This window comes from Excalfactoria chinensis, chromosome 5 (assembly GCF_039878825.1).
Source record: "Excalfactoria chinensis isolate bCotChi1 chromosome 5, bCotChi1.hap2, whole genome shotgun sequence".
NCBI lineage: Eukaryota > Metazoa > Chordata > Aves > Galliformes > Phasianidae > Excalfactoria > Excalfactoria chinensis.
In genome coordinates this window covers 46,698,693-46,719,073 of record NC_092829.1, presented here as the reverse complement: position 1 = coordinate 46,719,073, position 20,381 = coordinate 46,698,693, and the positions used below count along the sequence as shown (strand labels likewise).

The 20,381-nt window shown below is 38.9% G+C and overlaps 1 protein-coding gene across 1 annotated transcript; it reads left to right on the top strand.

Annotated features, from left to right (window-relative positions):
• The first annotated feature begins 513 nt into the window (after nt 1–513).
• Nucleotides 514–18,820, top strand: LOC140253323 (dystrotelin-like). The gene is given in 18 exon segments (XM_072338840.1): nt 514–599; nt 2,413–2,498; nt 3,362–3,450; nt 4,125–4,196; nt 4,532–4,695; nt 5,568–5,679; nt 7,727–7,872; nt 9,473–9,503; nt 9,505–9,642; nt 11,281–11,309; nt 11,311–11,349; nt 12,833–12,992; nt 14,623–14,789; nt 14,791–14,844; nt 14,846–15,102; nt 15,668–15,689; nt 15,691–15,807; nt 17,518–18,820. Coding segments are annotated over 17 exon segments (1,767 nt in total). The 3' UTR covers nt 15,806–15,807; nt 17,518–18,820.
• The last annotated feature ends 1,561 nt before the right edge of the window (nt 18,821–20,381 follow it).

Sequence of the window (20,381 nt, the reverse complement as noted above, 5' to 3'; positions counted from 1 at the left end):
AAATGATGGCATTTGTTCTGGAAAGCTCCAGGAAATTTGAGTCCAGTACTCTGCTCCTGGACACCAGTGAGCTGAGAGAGGATGGTCCTGGGAACTCAGATAAGTGTTTGAGACTTTGTACCTCCTGGATTGAGAGTGATTCTCCTTTACAAGGAGAGAGGAGAGGATTTGTTGTGATTTCTTTCTCCCACCCTCAGTCCCTTCCCAGAAAGTTGGGGGGGAACAGCTATCATGTGCTTAGCATCAGTTTGTGGTGATAGAGCATAGTAGATGGAGTACCTCCAAGCTATACAGCCCGCAGCTGGCTGTCAGCCTGTCCTGTGGCCCTTAGATGCAAGGCATCTTTCTCCATAGGTTACTTCAGGGAGAAAGTGAGGTCTGGAGCCCTATAGTTTTTCCTCCATTCCTTGTGGTGGCTGCTGTAGAAAGCATCAGCCTCATTTCATGAGTCCCAGTGGCACTTTAAGTACAGATTCACTTTCGAGTTGTTATAACTAGAGGGATCCATAAGGGATGTACGTATTGGTCTATACAGAGCCTTTTGGCAAGAAGCCTCCAAAGCTTCAGCCTGAGGAGCCTCTTCTAGGTGATTTGCTGAGGTAAGTGGAGTTTGTCAACCTGGTGCAACGCAGAAGCCAAGAAAACTTGTACATACCACTTTTCCTTGACAGTAACTTGGTTCCTTTTTGTGCTGCCAAAAAGCCTGACTCAAACCTGGCTGCAAATGCTGCTTTCTTTAAAACAGCGACAGAAACAATATAGTGCATAACGGTGACCAAATGCAGAAAAGGAAATAAGAGCACTATGCTGTAGTGTACTGTTCTAGGGTTTGACAAGTCGCTCTCACTGATTTCGTGTTGAAGAACAGAACCATAGGCACTCACTCACTTTCAGTGTTATGGAGTTGGTGGTAGCAGTTGCAGAGATGACGTCTATGTCTGAGGGCAGGAGGGAAAACCAAGAGGTAACCAATGTGGACCTGCAACAGACCTGCTGGGCCTCTGCAGCCTACACCTGTTTCTGCAGAGCATGAAAAGTGGGATAAGGTAAGTGGGGGTCTTGCTTTTTATTGCTATTTTTGAACACAGCAATTAACTTGTATGGAAATGAACTTGTCTGAGAGGGGTGAGAAGCAGAAGATGAATGTTTTGAGGTGGTTTATCACAGGGCACTCAGCAAGGAAGCACTTCTACTTTTAGTTAGTTAATGAATGCAGGTGTTTCTTCCGAAGTTATTGCTGCCCAACTGCTAAAACACTGCTCCATTTAATCAAGCTCTTCTTAAGGCTCTTCCGGAATCATCAGATTTAAAAGGAAAGGCTTAGTTCATTGTTGAATTATTCCCTTTTTCATCAGAGCAAAGCTTTTGACTGAGAATGTGGTTAAGATACAGATGTTCTGCAGCATTCTGTATTGAAATACTGTTAACCATATGATGACTACTATTTAAGATCCCGTGTTATTAATGTTTTGTACCAACAAAATCAATTAAGTCTAAGAATAAACAGATGTATTTCAAAGCAAAGCTAAAAACATTAAATGTATTTTGTAATTTTCTTGCTTTACGTACCACCTCAGGAAAATCGTTTAGAAGAATCTCCTTAACAGGACTGTCTTGGTTTTTTCCTCCTGTTTAGCAAGGACAGTATATTCCTTTCTTTATGCTGTAATATCTTTTTATAGATCTGTTTTCACAAGTTTCTTTTGTTTTCACAAGCTGCATGGATAGGATAGAAAAAGTATTTCATTATTTTCTTCAAATCATGTTTTCTCTGTGCCATTCTCCACTTTCCATTATCAACTGAAAGTTTTTCAAGACAAGAAGATATAAGTGCTCTGCCATGTCTGAGTGGTTGTTTAATTGCACGCTTTTCATATGGGTTTTTGGTTGTATACTTCATGAGATTTGAACATAACTGTCACAAAAATCTTCTTGTAAGTTCCATTAAACAGCAAAGTCTGGTGAATATTCTATGCATGTTCTATTTGAATTGCAATGAAATTAGAGGATGTTAATCCAAGAGGCAGTTGCAGGAGTAGGTCTGGGGCCACAGTGAGGTTGCCTGATGGTATAGTAGAAAAAACAGATTGTAGTCCTGCTTTCTCAATCATATTTGGGAAGGCCTTTCACAAGTAAAGAGGAAGATTAATTACTTTTAGGATGAGTATTATAAGAATAGAATTATGTTTTAATTAGAATGTGAGGTCTTTTAAGGAAATAGTGTATTTTTAAGACTGCATGCTATCTTGAACATTGTAGTCATGTTCAGTTACAAACAGTCCTAGACATAAAATATCACTACAGTGCTACAACTGCTGTGTACATACAAAAGAATATGAATGTTGAAGTTATCTTACAGTGTAACTATTTGTGTTTTTGATGTATGTAATGTAACTGATTTTATTTTTCTAGGTCTGGAACAGGTTATATCAAAACCAGATCTGCTGCAGCTGCCCTAATTGCCCTTTCCAGGGACACTCTACTTGCTAAATACAGAGGTGGGAAATGTACGGTTTTAGATACTGTGTAAAATACTGAATGTTGAGAAAATACTGTTTTTTGTTTGTTTGTTTGTTTGTTTTGTTTTGTTTTATTTTATACTTTAAAGGAGTAAAAATCTGATGCAGAAAGTAAATTATGTTGTAGGAAAAGGCTGATGCAGAAAAGTACTTTTTCATCAGTGTTCGTATTCATCTCTGCAGAAATGGTCAAAGCTCAGTAGTGAAGACCAAGTTCTGTTTGCCTAGCAGAAAAAAGCAGAAACCCCTGATTTTAAATTTCACTAGAGCAGAAAACAAATGTGTATATTTGATCCAAGAAGTCATTAGAGATCTTTTAAATATTAGACAAAAAAACGCTTGAAGAATTATAAAAGGTAAAGCTAGCCCAGTGCACAGAGCAGCACAAAGACATTTACCTGAATTAAATGCTCAAAATGGAGAACAAATGAACTTCAAGAGACATATTGGCTTCATACTCTCCCATTGCTTATCATGCATTTTCTTTCAAATTACTTGTAATTGTCAATTCACAATTTAAACAGGACATATTTAACTGTGTTTCTCGCAGCCGTAAAAACGAGCTTCGTGTTTCCTCCATCCTTCCAGTCTTAGCTGTTAAGGATAATAAATTGCTATAATTTCATTCTTAATTTGCTTTCCTCCTCTTTTTCCTTTCTCTGTTGGGGACAGTATAGTCAGCAGTTGCCCAGCGCCTGCTAGATTTGACAATTAAAGGAGAGTTGTTTTTAGAGGTTTACTTGATACTTTGTAATAATGATGCAGATGTTTTGAGAATAAGTAGCTAGAAGACTCTTCAAGCTTTACTAGGATTCTAGTTTCCTTTCTTTGATCGTTTTCAGCTTTTTTTGAGTTTTATGCTGTTCCTGATGGGAAGAAGGCCTTGATTACCCGTAGTGCTCTGAGAGGCCTGCTAACAGACTTGAATCAGGTAATGCCACTGCAGTGCTTTTAGGTAACAAATCTCAAAGAAGGAATTCTAATCCAAAAGAAGAACATACATTGTTGATACTTTCTGTGTTTGATTCTACTATGGCACTGATGTCAGCAGGACACTGTGTGGGCTTAAGGATCTGCCGTACAAAATAGGCAAAATAATCAAATTCTCTAGCTATTCTTTGAACAATGTCTGACATTGGTATCTATGTGTATTCATTTTGCCTGAGCTTAAAGGTTCTGGGAACAGCTGCATGCAGCCGTTGCTAAAGCAGCTTCAAACTTCAGATGTTTGCACTTGCTGGAATAGCGTGCAGTTGCAGAATAATACCTTAGCATGCAAGTATTTCCAGCTGAACTGGTGCTAAAAATGGGGTCTTAAAATGAGTCCTGAGTTTCAAACCTACTGTCCTTCAGTATCCTAATGTGGTAACATAGTGTACTGATCCATTGGAATAAGTGTGCTGGAAGCAAGTCATTCTGACACATGTTGAACTCTGAAACTGTGCACTGATGGTAGGAATCTGAATAGATTTTATTGAGGAGAGTATGTCAAATGGCATTTCTGAAAGGTGCTTTACCACCGGTTTGCTGCCACCATCTCTGCTGAGCATAATGGGAGCATCTGTTTTTTAATGAGGTGCTTCTAAGCCTTTCTTCTCCATGCAGATCCCAGCCATTGTAGGAGAAGGCTGCACTTTGTCTTGTGTGGAAAGTGCTACTCAGAGCTGTTTCCATGGGGTGAGTGAAATTCAGATGTCCTGGGACATTACTTTGAATGTCGGTGATAGATTAAGATTGGAAGTGTAACACCATGTGACATATACCAGTATATACCCTTAAGAAGCAGGGCTGTTTGTCATTCTTGCAATATAGAGGGTGTGATATCTATGGAAAGAAAGATGATCAGTAAGATACTACCGAAGACTTGCATTTATTCTAAACCTTTTAAACCCAGTAGTATTTTATATGAATGAAAAAAAGAGTCCAATATAAGAACTTTTATTAAGAACTGTAGATAAGACACCAGTTGTTTTCAAGGAAATGGCTGAACTTGAGATGTATATTTTTTCCAGGTTCTGAATTCAGGAATTGTTGAAGAAAAATTCCTGTCTTGGCTGAGATCAAGTCCCGCTCTTCTGCAATGGCTCCCCACATGTTACAGATTATCAGCCACAGAAATGGTTTCTCACCACGTTAGATGTAGAGTCCGCAAGACTTTCCCCATTACAGGCCTCAGGTATGTCAGTAACTACTGTAACTACTACAGTATCCACCTAGAAAGCACTTACTTTGCATACTCTGCAGGCTTAAACTACTATATTAAGCAATAGACATGAGACATAACAAATCAGATGTAGGAAAGAGAGGACTATCCCAGTCTCCAGCCTGGCTCAGACTTCCAACCTGTTTCACTTCATTTCACTGGCACAAGCATTATTATGGACACTTACAGAAAGTAAACTTGCAGATCAGTGGTAAAGCCAAGAATTTAACTTCTGTATCTAATTTTGTAGTTCTTTATCCCATAATCAGTTGGGCATAATAACTGACTAGTTAAGTTAGCCATCTTATGATCTTATTCATCTAAGTAAAAATGCCTCCTGATTAAAAAATAGACATTACCTATGGACCAGAACGCATAGAGCAGTGTTTTACTGCTACTGCTTTCTCACTGACAGCAAGTTTAGAGAGTATGTGTTTATTTTTTTTAAAGTTTTTGTGAAGTTACAAATTCTACATGAATAATGTAGTAACCTTACAGTTCCACGAGAGCAGCAGACAGAGGTAAGCTATAAGAAACATGAAGATGTCACCGTATTTTCAGAAGTGATACTAGAACAACTGTTTGTTTGGGGATTTTTTGGACTGAATTTCATTGCAGCAAATTAATAATACCAAAGATCATGACTGGGTTCTGGAGATTACTCCATTGTCATGTGCACAAGATAATGCTTGCTATTCAGAAAATGCAGGTGAAAATCTTTATTCTAACTTAGGTGCTTCTCTGCATTTTAGAATGCAGGGATGTGAATCCCTAGTAGTCAAGCTCACTTACATCAAGTTCTCAGTTGCAAGAAAGTAACTTAATCCTTTTCTTTACTTTTACAGGTATCGCTGTTTGAAGTGCCTGAATTTTGACCTTTGCCAGGACTGCTTTTTCACTGGCCGTCTCAGCAAACCACATAAGAGTTCACATCCTGTTGTGGAACACTGTGTGCAGGTAAAGTCCTACTCTCCTGTTCTGGTTTTTCATATGGGCAATTAGACAGTAGACTCTTGAGCTAAACTGATTATATAAAATTATGTATATATTAACCATGGTACCCATGAGGTATTAGGATTTATTTATCTGAGAACAGTGAGTCAGGGAAAAGAAAAAATGAAGACTTCTAACTTAAGAAATGTTGTGTTCTGAAATAACTGAATAGAGCCATGGAATGTCAGAGTGCAAGTCCTCTTCCCAGGGAGATGTTTAATTAATATCATCATTAAAAATAATGTAGAGATGTCCATTCCTCCAAATATCCTTCCTTATTCTCCATGAGAAAACAGAACAATCAAATGACAGCTTATGTCCTTATGCAGTGATTTCTATTAGGGACGTTAAATTGAATGGGGAATGCATGGGAACATGTTAATGTCAAAGCACAAGAAGAAAGAGCAGGAGAGATGTGTCAGAGTCAGGAAATGATGCAAGCTAGATTCCTTGTTCAGCAAGCTCATAGCCCTTCCATACACACAGCTTCTCAGGACACTCAGATTAGGAAAATAAAAAACAGCCTGAAACAAGGGACAAAGCCATTTGAAGATGATAATGTAAAGGTAAGGGACGAGACTTGTGGCTATAAGGCATCCAAGACAGAAGACAGCAAATAAATCCTCACGACCCACAGAACTGAGCAGAGGTGGAGAGGTGAAAGATCATGACTGAGAGTTCCAAAAGGAATTAAAGTTGCATCCAGAAAACAGCACAGTGCAAGTAACCCAGGAGTCTGAAGGAGAATTGGCATCTCTTTTCCTCCATGTCAGTGTAACTCACTGTAGTCATGTGGATACATACACCTTGGTACGTGAATGCTGGAGAGACCACCTGAACACACGTACAGTAGTAATTTTGAGTGAGTTAGTGTGAATGAGTGAAATCAATTTTGGTTTAAAATCAAGGTCTCTTTCTCTCTTATACCGTATGACATTAAGTTTTCCTATGTTGTTGCTGCAATATTGAAACTGAATAGCTGGACTCAAGTTTTGTAGAATGGTTTGTGTTGGAAGGGACCTTTTAAGATCATCCAGTTCCAACCCCCTGCTATAGCCAGGGACATCTCCCTCTAGGCCAGGTTGCTCACAGCCCCATCTAGCCTGGCCTTGAATGCTTTCAGGAAGGGGGCATCCACAACCTCCCTGGGCAGTCTGTTCTAGTGTCTCATCACCTTCACAGTAAAGAACTTCTTCCAGAATAGAATATCTCATCTAAATCAACCCTCTTCCAGTTTTTCTTTCTTTCCTTTTTGTGAAACATATGAGAATTGCTAGTGAGCTCTTTTTCCCATGCATTCTACTCTTAGCAGTGCTTGGTCAATTAAATTTTCACTTTGTCTTAACTAAGGTGCGGGATGCAGAGATAGATTTCAAGCGTCAGCACTTTTTCCTTACTGTGCTGCCGCCTTGTGGTAATATTGAGTAATGACTGGGATGCATGCTGTATGTTTTCTTCTGTTTTCCTGTTCAGTCTGTTAAATCTTTCCCAATGTTCTGCACCAGTCATTTTCTGGGAAATAATTGGTTTGTGCCCTGCCATAATAAAGTCGTGGGGCATGGTTGTTTCACCTGACACTGCTGAGAGAATTGGAAGTATGGTTTTCATTGTACTATACAAGAGGAGGATGTGAAACACTGAAGGCTGTATATATTAACACTTCATAACAATTTAAAAATTACTTTTTCTTCTATTGTTTGAAAGAGAATTTATGAACTAGTTGGACAGAATTCTCGTGCATTTGCTGAAACACTGTGTTAAACATTTCCAAGCTGCTTCAGCTTGGCCCAGGCAGGGTATTTGTTTACGTACAAGAACGGGAGCTGATCTTGCCTGTGGCCCTGCATCATCATCTACTTCATCTCTACATCTCAGACAGCAGCCTCGGAACTCTTCAACTGTTGAACAACTAGAGCTTTATACAACTTACCTTTGCCTCGGGCTGTGCCTACTTTTGGGCAGTACCTGTTTGAAAACTCACCCCCTTCTCTGTTATCTTGTATTCCAACAGATGTCAGCAAAGGCAAATGCAAAACACCTTCTTTGCACTGTCAGAAACAACCTGTTTCAAGCCTGCTGCAGAAGAAAGGAGGCTCAGGGAAGGAAAGATTTGGAGATAACAGAGGAGAAGCATTTCCCTGCTGACAAAATGATTCAGTGAGTTTGTTTTAAATTACTTTTTTTTCTCTCTGAATAAAGAGTCAGGCTGTAGGACTTGATTGAGTTCTTTAAGTAAGTGACTTTGTCATGATTTTCCCATAAACACCTGCAAACATAAACGGGAAGTTACTGCACATTTTTCTGTTGCTTAACAATGATTACTATGCTGACAACCTAATGACCAGTTGTCTTAAAAGATAGAACTTGTTTGTGTCCTTCCCTCCTTCCCTATGTCATCTCCATCTTTCTGTGCCATGTCTAATGCTCAAATTAAGGTGAAGCATTGCAAATATTTAGCACCTGTCATGGAAAAACTGCGTGGATTTTAAGCACCTCCTCTGTGACAAATTCATTGGAAATTAAGTGAATATTTCCTGTGTGTGACCCACCTTGCTTTCACTGAGTAGCATTCTACTCAATCCCACTGGATAGCAGTCCTGTGCGATTACTCACTGTTGTGAGTAGCTTATTTTTTGCATCACCATTCTTTTAGGTCAGTTCTATTTTGCCTGCTTTTAGTTAATGTGTAAATTCATTACTGTATTTCCACAGATCACAGTAGTTAATAATGTGCACTAGAGGTTGTGTTGTGATTTTCTGTGTAGTTACTCCTTCTTTGCCCTGGGATTTTGGTTGATATTTAAATCCAGAGACTGAAGAGAACAATTACAGGAGATGAGCACACAGACTTATGACAGATGAAAAACCTTGCTTGTTGTGTAAAGACCTAGAAACTCTCTTGCATCTCATGTGTTCTGCAAATGAGAGTGAGAACAAAACAGATAAAAGATCACTCCTCCCTAAAAGAGTTATATTAAAATAACTTTATCCCTGTGGGAAGGAAGAGAAAGATCTGGTTATAAAACTCGACTATGCTGTAGTGCTAGGTAAATCTAATTCTATTCAAAACCAATTTGTTATTTTCACTGTGATCAATGGATGATAGTTACAGTGATTGTCATAAAGAATAGTATTTCAATGTTTGTACTTCAGAACATGGTAAAACACAAACCATTTTCCACTGTTAATACATCTCCTCTTGTTCTCAACAGTGATATGTTTCTCCATTCTTGAATATTGTTTAATCCTTCTGTGAGCAATCAAGATTTCTCTGTGATTCTCAGTGGGTTTTAGCTTACCTTATGCTTGGGTAGCAGTTAGTGAAAAAGAAGCATTTGAGGGTGTCATTATAGGTGTTGCTGTGTGGCTGATAGGTATCTGGGCTTTTCCCAGCATGGAAAAACCTGCACAGAAGGCTGTCTGGCCCTTTGCTATTGTTTCATCATTGAATTTCCCAATATATTTAGCTCTTGATTAATACCTAATGTGAAAAGTAGAAGTAGCAATTTGCAATGATGCTAAATGGAAGGAGAGAAGAATCTGATGTTGAGGTGCTGTTAAAAGAGTGAAATTTCTGAGGAATTTCATTCTTTCAGCTAAAAAATCTGCCAATGGGCATGGCCAGACCATACCTCTTTGTTAGTCAATAGCACAGCTGTTCATCTGCCTACAGTACATTAGTTTTTTCTTGGTCATTCAAGGTACCAAAACCATATAAAGCTTGATCTTTACTCAGTGTTTCTTTGTTGGTATGCAGTCCCCCAGAAGAACTCAGTGCTTCACCCATTCCCTAGATGTGAAAACCTGTCTCTCCCAGTGAACAACCCTATTCTGGAATCACCCAAGTTTATATCAAAAAACAGAACTGTACTGCACAAGAATGACAATAACAGCAAGATACTGGAGCAAGGCAAGACAAAGATTGAGGTTAGTGAGACATCAAGATGTAACAGAACTAAAGCTTGAAGGAAGACCTACTATGTTAACTATGTTAACTACTATTAAGTATGAATGCAAAAGAATTGTGATGGACAGCTTCACCTTTCTGTGAAAAATGAGGGAACTGAAAACTTAGTGAACAAGATCAGTGACTAACTCCATGACTTCTGTGACTTTTGGAAGCATTTGTAGGAATGTTTGCTTTAATTTAATTTTTTTTTTTTTATTTTTACTTTCAAGTTGTCTTGGAGTATCAACTTAAAGACTAGTCAATACTACAGCCCCGTCTCTTTTGTGACAGCAAAAAATGCCATAAAGGCATCTAATTCTTATTAGGCTTGAATTTTTTCTTTGTCAGCATAGCAATAAAAGAGGACAGTATGGGCCTTTTTTAAGGGTTAAGTAGCATCCACTCCCAACTGAAATAGCTCATGCACAAAAGCTTTCCACCAATCTATTTCTGGGTTTCCTGCACAGAAGCAATACTAGAGGAGTGGAAAGGACAATGTGAATAAAAGTAAGTAGATAGCAGTTCTGTGTTTCTATATTTATTTGAGATGTTCATAGTTCTGCCCTTACTTGGAAAATATGGAACACTGGGTTGTGTTCAAATCAGTTTGTTTCATCTATTCATTCTGTTCTTCCCAGAAGCCAAGAGTGCAGTAACTGCGAACTACCCTGCATGTGTCAGATCACTCCCTTGACTGCTACTCCTGTGCTTCTCCTTTTGAAGTAGGACTGTCTTTTAGGTCCCTCCCCAGCATGAGATATAATGCTAGCAAGCACAAATCCACAGTAGCAATTGTGAGCAGAAAATGCTTAAGCATGTTGTTTTGATGGTTCACACCTGTCATTTCAGAAGACAGTGAGACACAACTATATAGGTACTCTATCAAAAGCATTACTGTGTTGTTGAATTTTCTATTGTGTGGAATTCTTTTGGAGTATTTTAATACTGGTTTCCAAAAGTAGTGCAGATTGTTTAAAAAGATGCAGACTGTAAATCCTATGCAGGGTAACTTCTAAAAGAGTCCATAAACTTGTCCTAGGGTCCCAACTACAGGCAACTCATAATTACCTGGTTGCCCAGATTCTAGCCCAGCTCATGCCATGCCTCTAAAGCAGCTTATCTGGAAACCTTTGTCTCCATGTCTTCCGGAACTACTGTTCTGCATGGCCCAGAGATTACTATTTGCACCCAAAGATCGGAAGTATTTCTTCTCCCTTCTACATCCAGTCTGACTTCCTACATTTCCTCATCCCAAAACAGCAGCGTGACTTGAGAGAGACAGTTCCCAAATCAGAATATTTCATTTTTCAGGATTGTCAAAGAATTAGGTTTTGTTCTGGCTGGAGAGAAAACATATTCTGAAACACTCAAAATGTGTCCTATAACAAATAATTTGTCCTATACTGAGCAAAACTTCCAGTCCATTTTAGCAGCCATTAGAAATACATTGATGTATTTGTTGGTTGCAGTCAGTTGACTGAGAAGTTAGCTAGTAAATCCCTAAGACAGGGCAAATCCCCCAGTTGCTATTCCTGTTTATAACAGAATTTGTAAAGAAAATGAAATTTTATTGTTGATAAATTTATGAACAGATATTTTTCTCTTCTTTATTTTAGGCAATTCCACCTTTTGAAGCAGATGTGTTAAATGCACGATTCCATCAAAAGTATTCACAATAACAGCAGGTAGGTAAATGTGGTATTTCAGTGACCAATGACTTCTGGGCACACATGTTCACTCACTTCCCCTCACCCTGAGTGGGATGCAGGAGAGAATTGGATAAAACATAAAACTTACAGAATGAAATGAAGATAGTAAATTAGGGCAGAAAAAAGTAGGATAAATGATAATAGTATACAAAAGATGCGCAGTGCAATAACTCACCACCTCCTAAATCCAAAACACAATGCAGCTAATAGAAAAGAATATGAACTCTATTCCAGCCAAAACCAGGACAGCAATACAGTGAATGATTTTGAGATTTTAAATGATTTTCTCTCAAATAGGGATGAATGAAAAAACTCAGCAACAGAAGTTGCAAGTGAAGGTCACCGGAAAAAGTTTCAGGCAAAGAAGAGCCCTCTGACCTAAAGCTTATTGTATCTGGCTGAATGAATCACATTACACATGGGAAGCTTTTTGTTCTTATGTGTGGACCAGCTTACAGTGTTTATGTGTCTGCTCATAGAGCTGAACTCTGAGGTAGTTTAAGGCAGTAATTAATTTGCTGTGAAGGCCTATTAAATGCTTTAATAGGGGACAAAATTGTGATAATAAATTAAATTTAAAGTGGTCTAACTTGTCCCTTTCTGACAATTTGTGCACAATTGCAGTGAAGCTGATGTTGCTCTTGTCTGTGTAAACCAATGAATGTACAAAAGAAAGTGAGTCAGATAAAGCTCTGGATATAACTAAATGAGACAGGTAACTATTTTGGCTGGGTAACATGAGGCAGTTGGCTTATTACTGCATCATTAACCAATTTTTCTATCTGTCTTCACCTCAGCCATGGGAAAGGCACAATTGTTTTTCTGCCCAGACTTGTCAGAGAAAGCCCACTTCTAGACCAGAGATATGGGTGGTAGTTGTAACATCCTGCACTTTGTGTAAGGAGTTTCTAAATCTTCCCCGTTTGCGAGGGAGTGAAGCTTCTGATCACAAAAGTGTCGGTTTCATTTCAAGGGAAAGTGGCTTGCACAGGGATAACTGATATTGTCAGACAAGCTTTACAGAATGCCAGGAGCAAGAAGAGATTCAGTTAGAGAGGGAAATGCTGCTTTTATTCTTATGATACCTAGAGAAAAAGGATGCAAATCTTTTGCAGATCAGAGATTTGCCTTAAAATTGCCAGAGAAGTTTGTTCCTAGACAGAGGGACTGCTCTTTATACTGCAGCTATCTTTATGGCAATGGTAAACACCAAGATGCAAGTCTCCATCCTGGCTGATCTTCCACTCAGCTTGTACCTTTCCTTGAGAATATTCCTGTTCTTGGTAATTCCCTGTATACAGCACAGTTCCAGAAATGCTATCATCTCAGCCAGAAGCCTAATTGACAAAGAGAAGAAAGTTTGCTCTACAGCATTGGCTCTTTTCCATGATAAGAAATGTGTGTGTGGAGGGGGAGAAATGGATCTAGCAATATTCCCATGCTCCTATCTCCCTGAAAGGCACATGAAGAAGCAGCTGAATAAATGGAAGCACAAAATGCAATTTCTTCATAACTGCCAGGAGAACAAAAGCTTCAAAATAGAGGCAAAACTCCAGAACCTGAGAGTTTGTCATGAAAACCTGCAAATGGAGCTGCATAAAATGAGGCAAGAACTAAAGGTATAGTGATAAAATTAATGAAGAATCTTCTCAGCTATGGGCAATTACTGAGCACTAACTACTTCTTTTCTTGCAGACCAGTTCCCTTGAGTCTGTTTCATGCATTCTCTGCTTACCTGCTCAGTCAGCTGCACTTTTTGTCTTCATAGAGAGCAGATAAGCTCTTTGTGGCAGGAATTTTCTTCTTATTCTGAATATATTTAGTACCTAGTATGGATAGACACATTTGGAATGTTTAGATAATATTGCATAAGATGAAATAATACAAAAGATAGTATACAATACAATCAAGAATACTTTCTTGATATACAATACCTTCTACAAGAAGGATGGCGATAGATACCCAAGCAGTTATCTATAGGAAAAACTCACCCATATGGATGCCCTCAGGCTGGCTGGTAAATGCTGAGGCTGGCTATCCAACCACCACAGAGGAACAATCTCAAAGAGATGCTGCCTTAGCGGTGGTCAGCCCTTAAATGAAGTCTAGGAGAGGTGGAGTCAAGCTCCAACCCTTCAGGGAGCACAGCTGAATCACCCTCACCTGTGCTCCCACAGATGACCTGACACTTGCCTCAGCTGATTAATCAAAGGTTCAGGCTGTGATTACCACTTTCCCATACATATTGCAATGAAGATAAAGAGGAAGAATTCCAATAAGAGTGGGAAAATGATTCCCAGCAGAAGCATTAGGTATTTCATAGCAGTTGTTCACTTAGAGAGGAATTCTATATAGGCACAGAGGAAGTAAAATTCTGTTCTATCACTCCTAATTGTTGTCTTATACTGGGGTATAATGCAGATATCCTAGATTTTTTTTGTATTTCTTTTCATTTTTATTAACTTTTGTTCATTTGAACTATCTCTGAGGTTCTAAAAAGATTCTGTGTTTCAGGGAACTCATACATTTTTGATACTACAGCTTCTTGCGGTATTTTCTGTCATGCAACTTATAGAGTGGTTTTCAGGTCAAACATATAGGATACAAGACACATCTGCAGTGCATGTTTTTATGGCTTGTGCACGTGGAGACCAGTAGGACCTTGCATGTCACCATTTTGTGTGCATGCTGTGACACTGTCCTGTCCACAACAGGCAGGATTGGCTGCATACATGCAGTTAGGTGCCCAGTGTATGCACCGTTAGTTCAGTGATCATGCAACAATGGTGTTTGCCATCCTGATACAGTATAGAAAATTCCAAATAGAATTGTGGCACCAAAGCTAGCCTGGTTTTGTAATTGTGTATGTCAGCGGTTGTGAGGTGTTTGATATGTGCTTCATTTGCATATATGTCTTTTCTCTTAGTTTAGTTCTTTTAGATTGACTTTCCCTGCATAGTTAGTCTTGGAGCACTATTATCTTCAATTTTCAATGGCATTAAAGCGTTAGAGTACTCAGATTGGCATTGTGGGGAAAAAATGGCCACATCGATTTATCCAAACTCAAAGTTTTATTTCACTGCAAGCAATCACTTTATATGTAAAAAATGTTGGTTAAAGTACACCAGAAATTGAATATACATATATTATTCTGACTCCAAATGACTTTTCCCACCCTTTTTAGTATTACCAATGCACAAAAATATCAGTTATTTTCATGATATATTTTCTATGTTTTGTCTACTGTAGACAGTGTTACAGTCAACAGCACATCCTTCATTTTCACTGTGCCAGAATATGATGCCAAGAGATCAGCATGTTCTTCAGGAAAGCAAAATGCAGGGTGGATTAAATCCTGTTCAAATAAAACCAATTTCCAGAACAAGTTCAGACTGGAAAGCCTTGGATCACCTCAACTGCAAATAGAATAGAGGTTTTAGAGTCACCTGAGGCTCCTGCTGCAGTGGACTTTGTTCTCAGAAGACCTGGTGAAGTCAGTGACCTTGCAGAGTGACAGAGTTTGTATGGGACGGTTTAAAAAAATAGAAGACAATCCAACATATCTACCTGCATTGATAGAAAACGATGACAGCGGCATCATAAGGAATACAGCTCTTACTTCTGCTGCAATACAGATGCCATCTGATAAGACAGAATTCTGTGATGAAGTGGAACTGCAGCAGCTAGTGATGAAATTGATGGATGCAATGTCTCATCAAGCCCAACCAGGTACGAGTTCTCTCTGTTATCTAGATGCTGTCTTCTCACTTTCATCCAGTTTGCTTTATAAATCACTCATAGTCATTTAACTCTCAGAGGAAATTCGGAATCTTGCCCTTGCCATTATAAAAGTACTGCATTGCTGTAAGGTACATTATAGGTATACTGTAAGATGCAGAACTTACTCCTTTAAGGTAGACTATAGCCTCTAATATTTGAGTAATTTTAAAACAGCATGTAAGAAGAACTCAGTCTCAGCAGTCAACTGAGGAGCAAACTCACATTGATGAGGGCCCCAGAGGTATTTTCTGTTGTCAGCTAATGCTCTGACACTGTAACTCTTGCTCAAGTCCCAGGCAAACTTTCAGCAGTACAAAATGCATTTGAAATCAGCAGTTATACTACAGCAAAACTTTGTTCAACACTCATGATGATAATGAGGATGTAATGAGGAGAGTGACAGAAAAAGCTGCTGCTTGTACGGAATTGTCTATTATTAGAGATTTATGAAGAATATTTTAGAGCTGTGGCAGCAACCCAGTTTTCTAAAAGAACTAAAATCTGCTCTTTTTAGATCAACAGTCAGCTTTGAAGCAACATCTCTACAGCTGAACACGTTTGCAGATCCTTCTCTGATCACATCAGCCAGGTAACTGCCAGCTTGGAAGTGAAAGAAAATGGTGTTCACCTCGCAGCTCCACTGAACTATTGATGGTAATTAAAGCCATGTCACACTCTTTAAAGTACCTCAGATGTTGCACTGTAGTAACTGAGCCTAACAGATTTCTGCATTTAACAACTTCACCAGGAACCATAAATAATATTAGAGAATAATATTTTTTTTCCATTAGTAGTTTCTAACTCCTGTGCAGTAGATACAGGGGCAATTGATTAAAATGAGTATAACATCACTAATGCTGCTCTGGCTTTCGCAACTGTCCTGTCCTGTACACTCTTTTCATTGCTGTATAACTGATAACAAATTATGTTTCAGAAACATATTTTTTTCCCCAATAAAAATGGCTTGAGGCAGGTGGTTTCAGTGATATGTTGTCTATCAAGTCTTTTTATCTTAGTTAAACTGGAAGGAAGGAATTCTTAACTGTCAGACATCTCAGGACTTGATAGTCACATCATTCCAATCTGAGAAATACATATTTAAAGGAAAAAACAGTTTTGAACATTTAAAGGAATTTGGTTGCTCTAGATGAGCTGTTCCCTTATGGATTGATATATATGTATTTATACTAGTATAGAACAGTTAATAAGAATGTAATGTCTAATACAGAATGGTTAATAAGAATGTAATGTCTAATACAGAATGGTTAATAAGAATGTAATGTTACCTACAGCATCTAAAATATGTGAGAAGTCATTTTTGATTGGTTGCTAGCACTGTACGAATCTAAACCTTCCAGAGTGTTAAAAATACTTATAAAGCATGTACATACACATATAGGAGTACAGCTGCCTACATAAGTAAACAAGCAGGTACTGCATGGAAGTTTGGAAGCAGATGATTGGCTAATGGTAGTAGATTGAACTTGTAGACATAAACTACAAAGGATTTATTAAGCCTAAGCAACAAGTAGGCTGGGATTTGAAGAGTAAGGAATATACTAGACAAAAGAAATACTGCTTTGGCCCATTCGTAGTTTAGTCTAGGTTAATTTCTTATAGTGATGAGTGAATAAAAGCCTTGGAAAGAACTTAGTTCATTCTTAGGAGAAAAATAATAGGAACTCATTGTTTTTCTTTCACCATTCCTTTTGTTTAGAAGGAACGTATAAAATTCAGATGTGCTAGCTTCTTCCCAGAGGGTGTTATGGAAGATTCTGTTCACATTCTGGTGTGTTTTGTTGTTGTTGTTGTTTTCTAGAGCTTGAAAGCATATGAGAACAGATAGAATCTGCTCTACTACAGTTCCAATCCCACTTGGCTGGGCATCCGGCCCATACTATATTTCATTGTTAGTCTTAGTAACTGTAGGGATTGTGCAGGAAGACAGTCTCTCTGGTGTTAGTAGAAAGCTGTGCATAACAGGACTTTTAGATACATTAATATAATTTAGATAATTTACAACAGTAGAATGAGAGTGAGCAGATCTGTTGTAATGACACCCTTGCCTCCCTCCCACGTGGTAGCAGAGCTGTCTTACAGGCAGCAGCTGCTGGCAGGGGCAGGTGGGAGCATGCTCCTGTACTCACATTACTGTCATGATCACTTCTGAGTTGCAGGTTTACATGATTAGTTGAACACTCAACTTTAAGCACTTATTTTATTCCACTGAATTCCTGTACTAGAGGCAATAGGGGGACATTGGCTCTCACCCCAAAGATCCCCAAAATACCAGGCCATCTTGGTAGAGCAGAGTGATGCAGTAATAATTGTAACTAATACTGTCTACCCAGTATCTTTCCTTAGCAGAACTCCTGTAGAACTGGTATTCCGTGACTGCTTTGAAACAACTGAAGCTGCGCATTCCAGCCGGTCGGTCGGACCTGAAGGACGATCCCTTAGAAGATGCAGAAGACGCCCGGTTTACCGACAGCTGCAGTTTTGTGAGACGAGGAAGCTGTAAGGCAGGATATACGGTAACTGCTACTGACCAGGTAATCGGAGCACAACCATCAGCTGTGGGGGCTTCCCCTCAAAAGGCTGAAGTAACTGCCTTAACAAGAGCCTTAATGATATGGACAGATGCTAAATACGTATTTGGGGTACCACACGCTCATAGTACCATCTGGAAAGAGCAAGGATTTCTCAAACACAGGGAAAACATCATGATGTAAATCTACGGATGGCTATTACATGTTGTAAAGGACATCAGAAAGTAACAGAGTACAGGAAACAGAAAATAAGACGATAGATCAGGTGGCAGAACAGACAGATGAAGAAGGCTTCAATTTCAGACTGTTAACTTAAAATCTCTGAACCCAAGTCAAAACCTGTAAAATATTCTAAAGAGGACAGGAGTCCAATTAATGATTTAGAAGGGAAGAGAGCAAGGTGACAGACGAGCGCACACCCAGATGGGCACATTGTTATGCCCTGTAGTATTGTATGGAAATTGTCTGTAAGGGAAGATAAGAGAATATATTGGTCAAACAGACACTACAGAGTACGATCCCAGTACCAGCAACAGGGCACGAGTGGGTCTCGTGGGAAAGGGCAACGATGACAAATTGTTTTCACACAACTCCCGAGAAATTGGGGGGTATCGCTGTATGAAAATTTCTGTAACCTTAGAAACAATTGAGAATGCTGACCACTAAAACAGCTTTTCTGAGTCTGCATCACCTTGCTACTCTCAGTGTGCTTTACTTGTGTGGTAGTAAGATGCTTTTTGTGTCAGTGCCAGGATTCCAGAAGGGAATACAAGGTATGGGAGAGGCATGAGCAAAGACAAAAGGCAGAGAGAGGGGCTTATTTCAGGATGTGTCAAGAAAGAATAAAATGATTAAAGAAAAGGGGGGAACTGAAGAGTGAAAAAGGATTCCATAATAGGTGAAAAGGGAACATAGAAACTAAGGCGAAGGGTAGTTACAGATAGTTTATGTTAAGGGGGCAAAGAGAGGGGGAATTGCAGACACTAAGTTTGAGAAAACAAGGGGAAGAAGGCCATCTGGCAGAAAGGCGATTAGAGATTCACAGGGCAAGGTGACACCGACGTGTGGGGGCGCTGCACCTGCGAGGCCGGGAGAAAACACCGGAAGAAAACAGGAGCTTTCACGACAGGAGAGCAATCTTCATTTCTAAACAAAGATGGAGGGGGGGGGGGGGAAGAGAAGGGGCCTGTGGGTTTGCAGGGAATATAAAGAATATGTAACAAAACCTCGGGGAAAACTATTGATTATGTATTAGTTCAGCCTATATCCATAACACGCTTTTTCCTTACAGCGAGCAAGTTTGGAGCATTAACCCCTTATGCCAGGGCTGCGTACACTTCTCTGTATTAAACATACCTTCTTTATATCCTAACGGGCTACAGAGTTGGATTCTGCATGTCATGAGCATGAGGAAAATCAAAGAAAATAGTTAGCAAGTAAACACTGTATATTTGGTGATCCACAATAAAATTGTATTCCTTCATTTTTCTTTTTTATTTTTTCTTTATTTTTTGATGCTGTTGTTAGAGTAAGACCCTGAAAATCATGTTTTCATTGGAGAAGTAACTCTCTGCTACAGGCTGACAAAACAAAATTCAGCCTATTTCATAAAACACCAAACTCTGTGTTTGTAATTAGCCTTCATTTTGAAAAGTCATATGTAGTCCAGTTCACCTGTCTACCACTTGGCCTTATTGTTATATGTCTGTTTACAGTCCATCTAAATTTCTCTTTAAGAATAAATAAAGATGACAGAATAAAAATGTCTCAAGTGAAGCACTTTGTAACATATCTATGCAGAGCTGGGGAAGCCTCCAGCGATTTCCAGCACCATAGGTCACTCTTTTTTCACATTCACGTCCTATTTTATGCATTGTTTTTTTATGTTGTTGTTGTTGTTTTTCTCATGTGGTTAAATGCTGGTGACAAAGCTCACAAAGGGCTGGATTGTGTGAAATGTGATATTTTTCTAGGGACTAACGAAGCTGTTCTTCAGAAACATCCACAACCTGTGTTTTCAGAAGAGAAAAAATGGCAAAATTTCTCCTGCGCCACAAGAGAGCATTTGTTTGACAGTTCTTTTAAACTGTGCAGTACTGAGTAAGCAGTAAAATAGATGACTGTCACCAAAAAGCAATAAATAAATAAAATAAAAAGCATAAAACAAGCAAAGAAAAGCACAAAACCAAAGCAACTGACCTTTGCGTTGCCTCTATGAACACCGAACTTTGCTAAAGAGAGGAAAAAAGATGAAGAGAAGAATGGTGTTTGAAGATGCAGAAGAGAATAGACTGTATGAATGATAATAGGTGTGTGTTTTATGTGCCGGGTGGTTGAGATGAAGGTGTGCGTTTGTCAGCATTATCGCTGCTGGGTTTTGATTGTCCCAGCAATTTTAAGATGCTGTTTCAGAAAGGATGCACAAACGTCACAGTCATTTGAGTGATCTAATAGAGGTTGTGTAGCCACAGCTCAGAGGAAAAAAAAAATAGATTTGCTCATTTGCTTGAAAATAACCTTTCTTCCTTGAATTCCTGTGTACTCTGTATAGTACATAGAGTACTCTGAAGGAACTGCAAGAATTGCCTTTTTAAGTTTTATTCTTATGGATGTAAATCAGAAAGTCTGTGTGCCGATGCCTTCCTTTCTTTGAAAATGAGCTTGTTTCCCTCTGCTTTT